The 12628-nt window shown below is 38.9% G+C and overlaps 2 protein-coding genes across 7 annotated transcripts in view; one reads left to right on the top strand and one right to left on the bottom strand.

Annotated features, from left to right (window-relative positions):
• The window catches only part of LOC140338723 (RNA-binding protein 4B-like), a 75891-nt gene that overhangs the window by 14838 nt on the left and 48425 nt on the right, over window positions 1–12628 (top strand). The gene's annotated exons all lie outside the window — the stretch shown is intronic.
• LOC140338722 (RNA-binding protein 14-like) lies at window positions 467–10804 on the bottom strand. Of its 4 annotated transcripts, none has more exons than XM_072423033.1 (3): window positions 10074–10804; window positions 7098–8079; window positions 467–2116 (listed from the first exon to the last, which is right to left on the bottom strand). In XM_072423033.1, exons 1-3 carry the CDS (start codon window positions 10414–10416, stop codon window positions 1915–1917), a joined length of 1527 nt encoding a protein of 508 aa, XP_072279134.1. In that variant the 5' UTR covers window positions 10417–10804; the 3' UTR covers window positions 467–1914. The 4 variants fall into 4 exon arrangements, with proteins under 4 accessions (XP_072279134.1, XP_072279135.1, XP_072279137.1 ...); XM_072423034.1 differs by having other exon boundaries at window positions 467–2113; XM_072423036.1 differs by lacking the exon at window positions 7098–8079 and having other exon boundaries at window positions 1938–2113; window positions 10074–10800.

Genomic DNA, 12628 nt, shown 5'->3' with positions numbered 1-12628 from the left:
GGTGTCTTTAAGGACTGGACAACCCCATTGATCTATTCATTTAAATAAGTCTTTGGAGGTAGGGAAACTTACCTGTTTATGATATACTGTAAAATGGTTTTCATGTACTTTAAAGGAAACACAAATTTATAACCTTAGACATCCTAATCAGGATGTCTGGCAATCCTGCACTGTATGTTAAGACAAAAAAAGGGGGGAGGAGGAAAAAAAAATAAAAAAAACACACACTGCAGCACAGTCCTGTGTCTGTGCTCCTCCTTCACAAGCCTCCTGTCTTTGCAACTCTCCATCATCCTATGCATGAGCAGTTGGCCGTTCTCACTGGCAGAGTTCAGCTTTAATTATTAGATGCACAAAGTTGGGAGAAGATTAAGATAAAGATAGACTATGTATTAAAAAACTGCCAATATTTACTAACCATATTTGTCATTTACAATGATATAAATAAATGAATCAGGAACCTAAATGTAATTTAATACAGAAATTAAACATTTTATTTTTTCTTTACCAAAAATACAAAAAGGTGCATTTTATTAGTTACAAACACATGCAAAAAAAGAATCCAAACATGTAATATGAAAACTAGGTAATATTTGTATAGAAACTGTAATATTTAATCCTGTCCTGTGCTCCACAATATGTAACACACAACACAATACATAACATAAAATTGAAGTGATGGGGTCCCGATTCCTAAATCTATCGATGCAGTGCTTTATATTTACAAAGAAAAGATTTAAAAAAAAACATTGCATTTGTTTTAAATATTAAAAGTATAAATGTTTTACACCAGTGCTGCAAGCCTCTGATCTTACCCAGTACACCCATAAAAATTTGGATGAATCAAATACCAGTGCTCAAAGCTTGCAGGCATCTAGACCAAAATCATTACACTGAATGATGCATCCTGCATCTTCGGACCAAAAAAGTATATGTAAAATTGCAAGGAAAAAAAAATGTCAAGCCATTTACAGCGGATATAATGTCATGCAAAAAACAAAAAAAATGCATCTGCACTGCTTCCAGTCTGCTGACCTAAATCTTCTCATTTAGGCTAATTCCATTAAGATGCCCCAGGCACAAAAAAACTGCACATGAAACAGATAGGTAAATTCACATTTAACCCCAAGTCTTGTGTTGAACTGTAAACCAAAGTTATGCAAGTATACCGACCTATTGTTGCAATACCTGTAGATCTGGCATTCTTCAATGTATATGTCCAGTTACCATTGAAAGCAAAACATGAGAAATATTCACAAACAATAATTTGTGTCATATATATATATATATATATATAGTACTTCAATTTAACTGCTGTGCAATGAAGGGTAAAATGCCTATTCAATAGCATACCTTTAAGCAGGTTAAATGTTAAAGTATTGTGTAGTAACTTTAGAAAACTAAAATCTTTATTTTTTCAAGAAGACTGTGGAAACATAACATATTTAGTCATTTGGAAACATGGGATTGAACTGACAACTACGTTGTCAATTTCAGCTGAGGCACCGTCAATCTACGTTATATCAGAGTCCTAAAGCAGATGTTTCATGTATAGAATTAAGTACTTGACAAATGTACTTTACTGTACCTACCTATCCAACCGCTTGTTTAAATGCTGCTACCTTGCCAGTCCCTGCATGAATACCACAATTTTGGCCACTGAGGAAAATAGGTACAGACCAATCTGTATGGTTGGGTATGGGTAGCGACCAGAAGAGCTGATGTTAAACCACTAGAAATATAAATATAATGACTCTTCTTTTAGCAGGTAAGTTTGTCTATGTGACCTTTTTACCAACCAGTGAATATGGTTATCTAAATGCATGAGCAAAAATGTTATTAAAAAAAAGTCCAAATTAGAAATTCAAATTTTTCATCAATTTGCAAACCATTTCCAGATACCCTATCATGGTATTACATACGGTGTGGATAGCCAGATAGCGCAGACCCTCTCATGAGATCACTGTAAGCATATGAAGAGTAATCGGACTGCGATTCAGTCATGCGACGAAAGTCCTGAGATTTAGGTGGCGATCGGCGGAAAGGATCCTTTGATTCCCGTGTTAAACGACGATCGTCAGCTAATTCTGAATAACGGCGTTCAGTAGCAAGCCTGCTGTCGAAACACAAAGGTGAGTTTTAATGTAAAAAAAATGCAGCTAAAATTTTATTAAGAAACACATCAACACTGTACAAGAGGTAAGTTAAAAGACATGTTTTTGTTTTCTTTTTTTTTTTTGTTCATCACCCATTGTAAGAGTGGCTAAGCTTTCCATATGCAATCTAAAACAAACTAAAATTTAGCTTTACCATACGCTTTCATTTGAAGGAAAGAACAGGGTAGGGAACTAGGTTGCGGGTAACATGCACGCTTATTTATGGAGTGGTCAGTGTAAGGTGTTCAGTCATTTGGGACAGCAACAAGGAAGGGGTGAGAGGTATAGCGCTGCAACAGGAATAGAAGCAGGCCAGTGAAAGGACAGATTGTGGAGAAGGCATAAAGACCACATCATTTAATTTCTTTTTTTTTCTCTATTCAAAACAGCAGTTCAAATTTAAAAATGTTAATGTACTTTTCTGTTGGGAGCCTAAAAACACTAATCTGTATAGCATAAACTTTATAAATAAGTTTTCTCAACTAGGGTTTCTCCAAAGGTTACTAGGGGTACCATGAGTCATGAGTAATTTGGACCTCTCGGATTAGTTATCAGTGACACTCAATGATCACCAATCTAGTGAACCAAGACATTTAGATCACTGGAGTTTGCTGAAGGTCTAAAACTTATTTCAAGGGTACCTTCAAGTTAAAAAGTTCTAGAAAGGCTTGCATAAACAATACAAGAATACAACTGCTCGTTTGTTTCAAATCTAGTGAACATTTAAGCTGCATATGGCTGGTGAAAAAAACGCCCACCTAATTTTAAATGGCAACAGAGCCCTGGTGAATCCCGTTTTTAACTGAACAATGTAATGCTGATATTTTGCAATTTACCAAGCATAACAAGAACATTCCTGTATTATCAGCTACTTTTTTTTTTTAGAATTACCCATTTGTCTTCCACATAAGCTTGAGATGCAAGGAATGCCTAGAGGAGTCACGCCTGGCAACACACAGTATATAACACAGGGACAAATATATGGAAGAGCCGAGAGTGAAAGGAAAGTTAAGAGGGCAAAAACATGGCTGACTGAAAGGCAAAGGTCAGTGAGGAAAGAAATACGATAAAGCCAAAACAAACTTCATAGTAGAAATAACTATACATGCAATCTTGTTAAAAGGATGTCTGAATTGAGAGGCTGATAAAGTAAATATTTACTTATTTCAAGTGTGAGTGTGTGTGTGTTAATACAAAATCTATCATCGGGAGACCAGAGCTTCATTTAGATGAAGAAATCACTATTTTAGATTGCCTTGCACAGTATTTTGAATGGCATGTCTAACACTGTCTGTGGGCTGGAATCCTTAGGTAGAAGACATTGAATAATCATGAGGAGATGCTGATCAGCTATCAGTGAGTGGAGATGATAAAATCTGTGTGGGTAGGTAATGGTTGAATGTTTAACAAAAAAAAAAAGCCCCAATAATCTACAGGAGACTTTGTAAAAAATGCAGACATGGCAAGCAAAAGACACATTTAATAAAGGAATGCTTAGCTAGGATTCTAAATATCTGACAAGCACCCCCTACCTCCTCCACGTCAATCGATTACACTAGCCAGCTCACATCACTTAAGACATTAGCCAACACATGCTAAAAGCATCCTGTGTAAATGTATGAAATAGGGATAGGGAAAAAAGTTTATGACTTACAGGAAAAATGACTTTATGAATGAATTTTTTACTATTACTTTCCTATGATAAACCTATCACTTGCGCTAATTTGGTTTTGAATTTGTTGGTTTTGAACAGCAGAAAACAAGAATTTAAAAAGCAAATACTCATTTACACAAGTCTATAAAAGAGTTGTCCCTAAACTAAAAGACTAGATGAAAGCTTTTCCTGCAAAGTATTCAGTAAATACTTATTTGTCCTGTAGTGACGTAGGGGTCAAAAGTAAAATGTAAAGCAAAAAAGTAATCTCAAAAGTGGCCAAAACAAAAAAATCCACCTTCAATACCGCAGAGCAGTCGATCGGTCTGGAGGTGTCTTCCATCGGGTCCAGCGTCGTCGTCCTGGTAACCGTCCCCAAGCGCCAACATCTTTGCCTATTCTGGGTTCTTCTTCGTACGTCACCCGATGCAGGTGCAAGATCGGGTGATGTAGTTTAGAAAAAAACTTACCGATTTCATCATGCGTAAGTTTGGCATTTTTTTTCCTTTTCACCAAAAGGTTCCTTGACTGCAGTGTTGCACTTAAAAAAAATAAACAAACCGAATATTTACCTTACATAAAGGGTTGTCTACCCTTTTAGGTAAAGTGAAATTTCTGAGTTTAGGTACACTTTAAATGCATAAATTGACATGCCCAAATGGGAGAGCAATCCAACTTTCTAATGCCTGGCTTGTTAGAATGTACAATTTTTCCATTTTTTTTTATTTTATATTTATTATGTCCCAACAGTCCAGTGCTGTGTATTTTAATCCAACTTCCTAGAGTCTACTAGATTGTAAGCTCTTCGGGGCAGGGTCCTCTCCTCCTGTATCACTGTCTGTATTAGTCTGTCATTTGCAATCCCTATTTAATGTACAGCGCTGCGTAATATGTTGGCGCTATATAAATCCTGTTTAATAATAATAATAATAATAATAATAATAGAGTTCCATATTTTATTAGTATAATCCCTTGTAGTAGTGTAATATTGTCATCAATGTGGCTTAACAAATTAGACTTAGTTCACATTAGCAGTAAAAAAATGCCCCTCCTAAATGACTGCAACTACTGGGCACCTGGGATTGGTAACAGGAGGTAAGTGCTGGGCTTTTCAGGCCTAGCAGTTCTTCAACCAGCAGTGGTTTCTGGTGAGAGGTAAGTGAAGGGTAAACACAGCAAATGCACCTTACTGCCAATGTGAATTCAGCCTAACTTCAGATGTCACTTCCTAGCGCTATACCTAGGAAACACAGAGCATCATGCATGTGATAACAGATGGGGGCAGGATAGCTAGTGGCCTCCTCTCTTCCTTGCCAAAAACAAAAACTGCCTGTGAAATTTATCCGTCCGGAGTCTGATAGCTGTGTGTGTAAAGTCTGCTTGTCAGATTCTGCGGCCTAACAACTCATTGTGTTCAATCCTTTACATCTCCTAAATTGTTGGTTGTAATTACCTAAAGTTTTTTTTAGGTACACAGGGGACTCATAGCTATTAATAACCAACATATCTTTTTTTTAATTTCAAGAATTTTAAAATATGGGGATCACGAGTTTAAAAACTTGTGGAAATTGAAGATTTGGGTTGCTGTTTTATAAGAAAGTGCACCTAGGAGCCCAAAACTGAAAATGCAAATTAAGGACCCTCGGGGCCACTTACATCCTTAGCAAAAAGCATTGGGATGGGCTCCATAAATATTTTACCTGCCTTTCACCAAACTATATTTGTAATACTTTGCTGCCCTTTCCACTTCTTTTCTTTAAACCCCAATTTATGTGGAATGAGGAGGTGCAGGAAACTGAAAATGTAGATGCAATTGGGGAACAGATGTATATACCCCTAAAATTTCATTAGCATGGCATCATTAGAACATAAAAACCTCTGCCTATCAAACTGTCCGCTTCCCTACCTTGAATCCTAATTTCTCTAGAAACGAGAGGTGCAGATAAACAGAATCATCGTGCAAGTGGGGGGAAACTTGTGGCTAACACCCCCCAAACTTTCATCACCATGGCATCATTACAACAATGTCTGCCCATCAAAAAACACGATTCACGAACATAATCAAACAGTGTCCACCCCCCCTGCACCTACATTTTCGGCTTTGTACATCCCACCATTCTAGGGAAATTGTGGTTCAAAGAAGAGAAGCAGATAGGGGGTAACATAGTATGACCGTTATAGATTTCTAAAAGAAGTATAAATTTAGGGGCCCTTCCCCAATGCTCCTTTCTAAGTAAGTGGCCCTGGAGGTCCCCAATTTGCATTTTTAACTAAGGACTCCAAGCGCATTTGCTTTTAATACTGCAACCCCAATGTTGTATTTTCACAAGATTTTATAATTCTGATCCCCATATCATGACATTTGTAAAAGCTGGGGTGTTGAAATTGTAAATGGTGCTAACTATAAGTGTTCCCTGTGGAACCTGAAAATTTCAAATCATTATGACATACAGTTTAGGGGATATGAAGGTTAATACACAGAGAGCTGTAAGGCTGAGGAATGTGTCATGCAGCATTTATACACAATTCTCTAATGACATCACACACGCCCACTGGGCTAGGTTTTTTTTATATTTGTTTTTTCAAAAGACTCGGTACAGCTTTGAGAGAGGGAGGGACAGCGAGCAGAGCAGTCTCTCCGGTGTCCGCTCAGAGCTGCTGAAAATGTGACAGGCGGAACAATCACAGCAGGTGGGCGGCCCGCCCCCAAAAACAGACTGGGGAGAACTATGTCTATGTAAATATATATAAATAATTTATGACTTCTGGGCGTTAAGGAACAGAGTGTGTGTACTGCGGTCTGTGACCAAGAACTTTGGATCTAAGTTCAATAATTTTTTCATGTGGAAAGAAAATACTGAGCCATAACCTGTCTAGTTTCACTAGAATTAGACATAGCACAAGATAACTCATCTTACCATTGTATGTTAATCTGTTACTTAAGCAAAATGAAAGTTTTTAAGAATAAAGTACTTTACCATAAATGTAATATTGAATAACTGAACTATTAGGCAACCCATGCAAATATAATAAATGTTTAAAGAAACAACATATAAGGATGAACTACTTTAAACTTTGCCCTAAAACCAGGACTTGTATGGATGTTAAATTGGGCAGACCCAAATCCAGGGAGAATTACGTTGTAGGGTACTGCCTGGAGATTTGTCGCCTAAAAGCACAGACATAGCAGAAGCATGATTACGACTTTCTGTTACAAGGAATACCTGACTTAGCAAGACGAGCATACCTGTAGTACTATGGGTTTGCACAGTGGTTAACCAACATACCTTTTATAACTGTCCATCGTCTTCTTGTATCTGTCAGTAGAGCTTAGCGGCGGTGAAAGACGGGTGCGCTCGTACATGGGCGCATCTTTTGGAGAAGACCTAGACAAGTAAGCAGACTGCATTCCAAGGCCAGCCATTTGAGTGGTGTCATAGACAGAAGTCTGCGGTGGACGATCAGCACTAGCCAGTGCAGTGGACGGCGCATATGGGGAACTGGCAGAATGTGATTGATACGGATTGGACGGGGTCTGAGAGCTGTAAGATTGCGCCATTGAAGGTAGATGGGACCCATAACTGGAAGACAGAGACGATCCTTGAGTGCTATAAGCTTCAGAACTTTGGGAGGCAAATGAAGGTTGTGTTTCTGTTCTGTAAGCAGAGGGCTGGTTGTCATCTCCACCTTGACTGCCATAGGCAGATGAAAGTGCGCTGGCCCGGGCTCCATAGGCAGTGGATAAAGACGACGACTGACTACCGTAGGCAGCAGACAGAGATGAAGAAGTGGTTTGATCCCCATAGGCAGATGGCAAAGAACCATAGCCTGATGCTGGAGCACGAAATTTTGATGCAAGTGAAGCAGTGGATTGTGCAAGACCATAGGGCGACCTTGTGGGTGATCTTCTTAGGGGACTTCTGTCTCGTGAATAATAAAGTGGAGAAGGTGGACGCATTCTACTTTCAAAAGCATAACGTGCATTATCACCTGAAAAATGCTCATATGGTGATTTTAGAGAAAAGGATGCATAGGCTGCTTCAGCTGCCCTCCTTCCATTGTATGCCTCAGCGCGGCTCTGCGGGGCTTCACAAATATCATGAGGCCTACGTGCGCGTTCACCATGAGCACTACCATTAGTGCTCACAGGTCTTGACATTTTATGTGACATCTGCACGTCAATCCGTTTTCCTTTTACCTCCTTTCCATTCAGATTCTGGATAGCTGCCCTAGCATCACTTTCTTTTTCCATATGAACGAACGCATAGTCTAAGGTAGTACACAGGGGGAGGGAGAAAAAAATATGTTATAGACATTAAAATGAAATGATGAATATCATTAAAATGTAAATAAAAGTTAAAAGTATAAAAAAGTCTAAAAGTATTTTCCTAATTCTGCATTTTATTTAAGCTTCAGTGTGTTTCGTTTTACAAAGATTTAATGGAACAAGTATTTTTAAATGCATTCAAAATTTGTAAAACCAAACGCTTAAATGAAGGCTAAGTCTACATGGACTACAACCCCAGCGCTTAAACGCCCATGTTGGAAATTTCCAATAGGCCAGTCCAGTGTTTGTGAGCAGCACCATTTGGAGAGAACAAGTCTTGCTGCATTTTAAAATTTACCTGCTTGAAAATCTTATAAATGCCTTTACCGCCTATAAACACTTTAATTAAAATCATTTACAAAATGATTAAAAATGATTTAATTGAAAACAAATGGAAGAGTTTACAGGTGTTTGTAAGTGATTCTAGGCATTTAAAACATTTATAAATGCCCATAATAAGCATAGGCTTTTATAAGCATTATTAGACTTGCTTTAAACGCTTTTAAAAATGTCCAACAATATGTGCTTTTATAAGTGTTAAAAAAACGAAACAGTCCATATAGACTTAGCATAAATGTAAAAACGGATGCAGTAAGATGCTTTTAAAAATTCATATAAAAGCAATAATTTATAAAGTAAATTTAACCAAAACGATTGGCAAAACAGGTTAACACTGTTTAGGTAGGTATGCAACTTAACCTGTCAAAATATTTGTCATTCTTTTCAGCAAATTATTTTATATCTACTCTTAGGCACTGCGTCTGAAAAACCTGACCAAAAGGTGAATGAAAAAATGCATTCCTTCCTAAGTTAACCATCTTTAAAGAGGCTTAATTCTTCCAAGGTCTTCCTTGTAATATCCTAATAAACCAGGCGTGTCCAAAGTCCGTCCCGAAGGCTGGTTGCGGCACGTGTTCAGATTTCCACCGGCCCGCTGCCTCTGTCATGACAGGGAATCCCCTACGTCATTATAGTGGGCATTTGCTGTGAAGGGCCCGCACAAACCACGCTCACTCTGATTCCTAGAATGTATTCTGTACACAGCCCGCACTGACACAAGACTCCGTGCACAGGGAATCCCTCACGTCATCCTGGTGGGCCTGTGCAATGCGGGACCTGCACAGACCACGCCCACACTAACCCTGGTTAGTGGTCGGCCCCCAAATATCATTGGCCCTCTTTGCAAAAAGTTTCAACACCCCTGTAATAAACCCTCTGGTTTTCCCATATTTCTACCTTGTATTGGGTATATTTATCGAATTACTGCCCACTACTGAAATTCAGCAAACAAGTCCCCACTTCCCTAAGTTAGGGTTCATTTTTGGAAGATGACGATGCAAAAAAAAAGAAAAAAAAAGCATTAAGAGCCATTACATCTCAGGGCTGGCAAGCTGCAATATATTTTTGTTCTGGGGTTTAGATGTTCTTTAAAAAAAGGCAGACAGATTTCAGCTGCTGACTACATTTTGATTTGACAAGTCTGTAGGGTTTTATTTGGGGGCCGCTTTAGTAAGGATGAAGCATTTGGAGGATTTGGCCCCATTATAGAAGACCTCCAAAATCAGCTGTGATCACTGTGGTGAGGTAATGACATCACCAGCATGGGGCAGATTTATGTGACATGTGGTATACCAACTGTGCACTATTGGAAAGTATCTGCTTCCAAAAAAAAGGTATATTATTTTCAGTAATATCTAACAAATCTATGTGTAAATGCAAAAATGAGGAAAAAAATAGAAAAAGCACACACGAATGCCTTTCAGAAGTCTGAATGAGCAAATATGGGAAATATAGTGAGGGCATACTGAGGTATAAAAGGAGCCGGTCCCATTCCTAACATGCCATTTCCCGGCTGATGAGGCGGGTCACAAAGGCCGCCATTTTCCATTCACCCAGCAGGAAGCCGACCTAGTATTCCCCTCGCCGCCTTTATTACCTTTCACCACATCACACTCCACCACCTTTCCGTAGACCTCAAACATGACGCGAAGTTCGGAAGCGTCGCAGGCAGCGCTGACATTGTCCACGAATAACTTCCAGGTGTTCTTTGGCCTGGGCTTTGACAGCTCCACCACTATCCTCTTCCCGTGCAGTTTCCGCCCGGTCAATTCTTCGATGGCCTTCTTGGCTCGGTCGGCGCCCCGCATGTGGACAAAGGCATATTGCTTCATGACGGCGCATTCTACCACCGGGCCGTACTTTTCGAACAAGTCTTGCAACTCCTCCTTCGTAGTGCGGTCGTCAACGTAACCGACAAAGATCTTCACGGTGTCCTTCATGGCGGCCGCCGGTGAGTTTAGCACGAGACAAGGAATGAGGCGACACTACTGCTACGATCACTCACACTGTGTGAAGTAACAAAATGGCGGCCGCACTGTCCTCGCTCAAATAACGCGAATCGTCTCTCCCAGGCAAAATAAACACGTATATCACCCCCTATGTAACTTCGCCTTGTAAACACCTGGCTTGTTCTACCGGGTAATATCTGCTATTCATACAGTTATAAGAACAAGAGCTCAAACTTCCATACTCCAGGAAGGGGCGTGACAGAGACCACGTGACCTGCTCTTTCTGCGTAATCAGGAAGTAAATACGGTCAGCATATTCTACTGCAGGCTGAGAGCTCTTACTTGTAATTGGAAGGGGCTGACCAGTTTCCTTCTCAAATATTTATTTTTATTTCATATAATAAAATGTTGTTTACCCTCTTTATCTTCAAAGCTTTTACAAAGCATAAGCAGTGGTGAAAAAGTACTTACTACATAGTTACATAATAGGTTTATTATTATTATTAGTAGGATTATAATATAATGCTATCTACTTATTAGAAATATAAGCTGTGGTGTGGCAGAGCCATGCCCTATACCTACATGGTTTGTGCAGAAATTTGTCCTTGTCTGTCATTTTGGAAAGTTGGGAAGTGCAGTTTGTGTTGCCAAGCAGAATTTTTTTATCTAAACGAAAACCTGTACTTATTTACTGATGACGCTCTACACCTGGGGTGCCCACACTTTTTGGTTTGCAAACTACTTTTAAAATGACCAAGCCAAAATGATCTACCAACAATGAAAATGCTAAACATATACTTATTTATATATATACTGAGTGTGACACAGAAGTGACTGAAGCTAATGAGACATTAAATGGCAGATTATTGCTTAGACATTGCACTACAAGACTATAGTGACAGGAAAGCTACAGCACACCTGTCATAGGAGAATGACGTGCTGCACAAGAAAAAGAACTGCTAATTTGTACAAAGGTATCTCGGTAATTGAACCCTGACACAGAGCCTGAACTGCACTGCTCACCTCAGACTGCCCTCCCTCCCCACTGTTAGAGCCTTCTCATAAAGACATCCCCAGCATTCATATAGAGTACAGCAGGGAGGGAGGGGTGTGAAAGAAAAGCCATCCAAAGTTCAGACTTACTTTAAAGGACAGTTACACCTTTTTAAATCCTTAAACAATCCTTTAAATGGTCCCAACAGACAAACAGCAATTTTAACGTTGAAATGGCGGTTATATACTGTATGCCATCACTAGCTGACCACCAATTAATTCATACTACCGACATTTAATGAATCCAAGGACCCCCCCCACCCTCCGCTCGGGAAAGGAGCAAGGAGAGTTGATTTAATTTAAGTGCGGACAGGCAGATACTATTTTATTCATTGCTGAAGGGATATACTCTGTTCCTTCTGCAATAATAAGGAACTCCCCCGGTAAGGCTGTGTGTAAGTGTGGAATTCTGGATATAATCTAGCAGAAAGGGCAATTGACCCACTGAAGATGTGCAGGTCGATGGTAGCAAAAAAGTTGCAGTCAGATACTTTTAGGTTGGGATGTGAAAGTGTTTTCGTCAAGCCTAAAGTGTGACTGTTAAGCCTGCAGGAGGGGTAACATACCTGCTGGGAGTTATCTCTGCATAAACACATCAGCATTTGTTCAAAGCAAAATGATATAGAAGTAAGCACAAACTTTACACACAATATAATGATAAAAAACAAAAAAAAATGAATATGTTTATATATGTCCAATTGTACAACAAATCTAAAAGCAAGTATTTTTTCAGCCCAAGCAGGTATGTTTAGGTACTCATTTTTCCCAAAGACCATAATATACTCTTGGTAAATGACAAACAATAAAATAAGCATCCCTTCTGATTACTTAATGCCACATCCCATAATTTTTCTGAGAACAATTATCAAAACTAGGAAGGAGGAAGGGACGTAATGGGATGATTGATCCCATGTTTTTTACTGACTAGTGCTAAACAGCCAAAAATGATTTACATTCATATATTTTTCTAAAAACAACTTTAATAAAATATTATTTAAAATATTTTTTCACAGACTTGGATTTGTGTTATCTTGATTACATTGACATATCAGACTTTTTCTCGACACGTTTCGTGACTTTGTCTATTCTACAAATACAATGATAGTCAGTTAGAATCATACATATTTTCACATCCTCATTAGTATACAAA

This window comes from Pyxicephalus adspersus, chromosome 9 (genome assembly GCF_032062135.1).
Source record: "Pyxicephalus adspersus chromosome 9, UCB_Pads_2.0, whole genome shotgun sequence".
Taxonomy (NCBI): Eukaryota; Metazoa; Chordata; class Amphibia; order Anura; family Pyxicephalidae; genus Pyxicephalus; species Pyxicephalus adspersus.
Note: the sequence above shows the minus strand (reverse complement) of the source record. Positions and strands in the feature narration are given on the sequence as shown.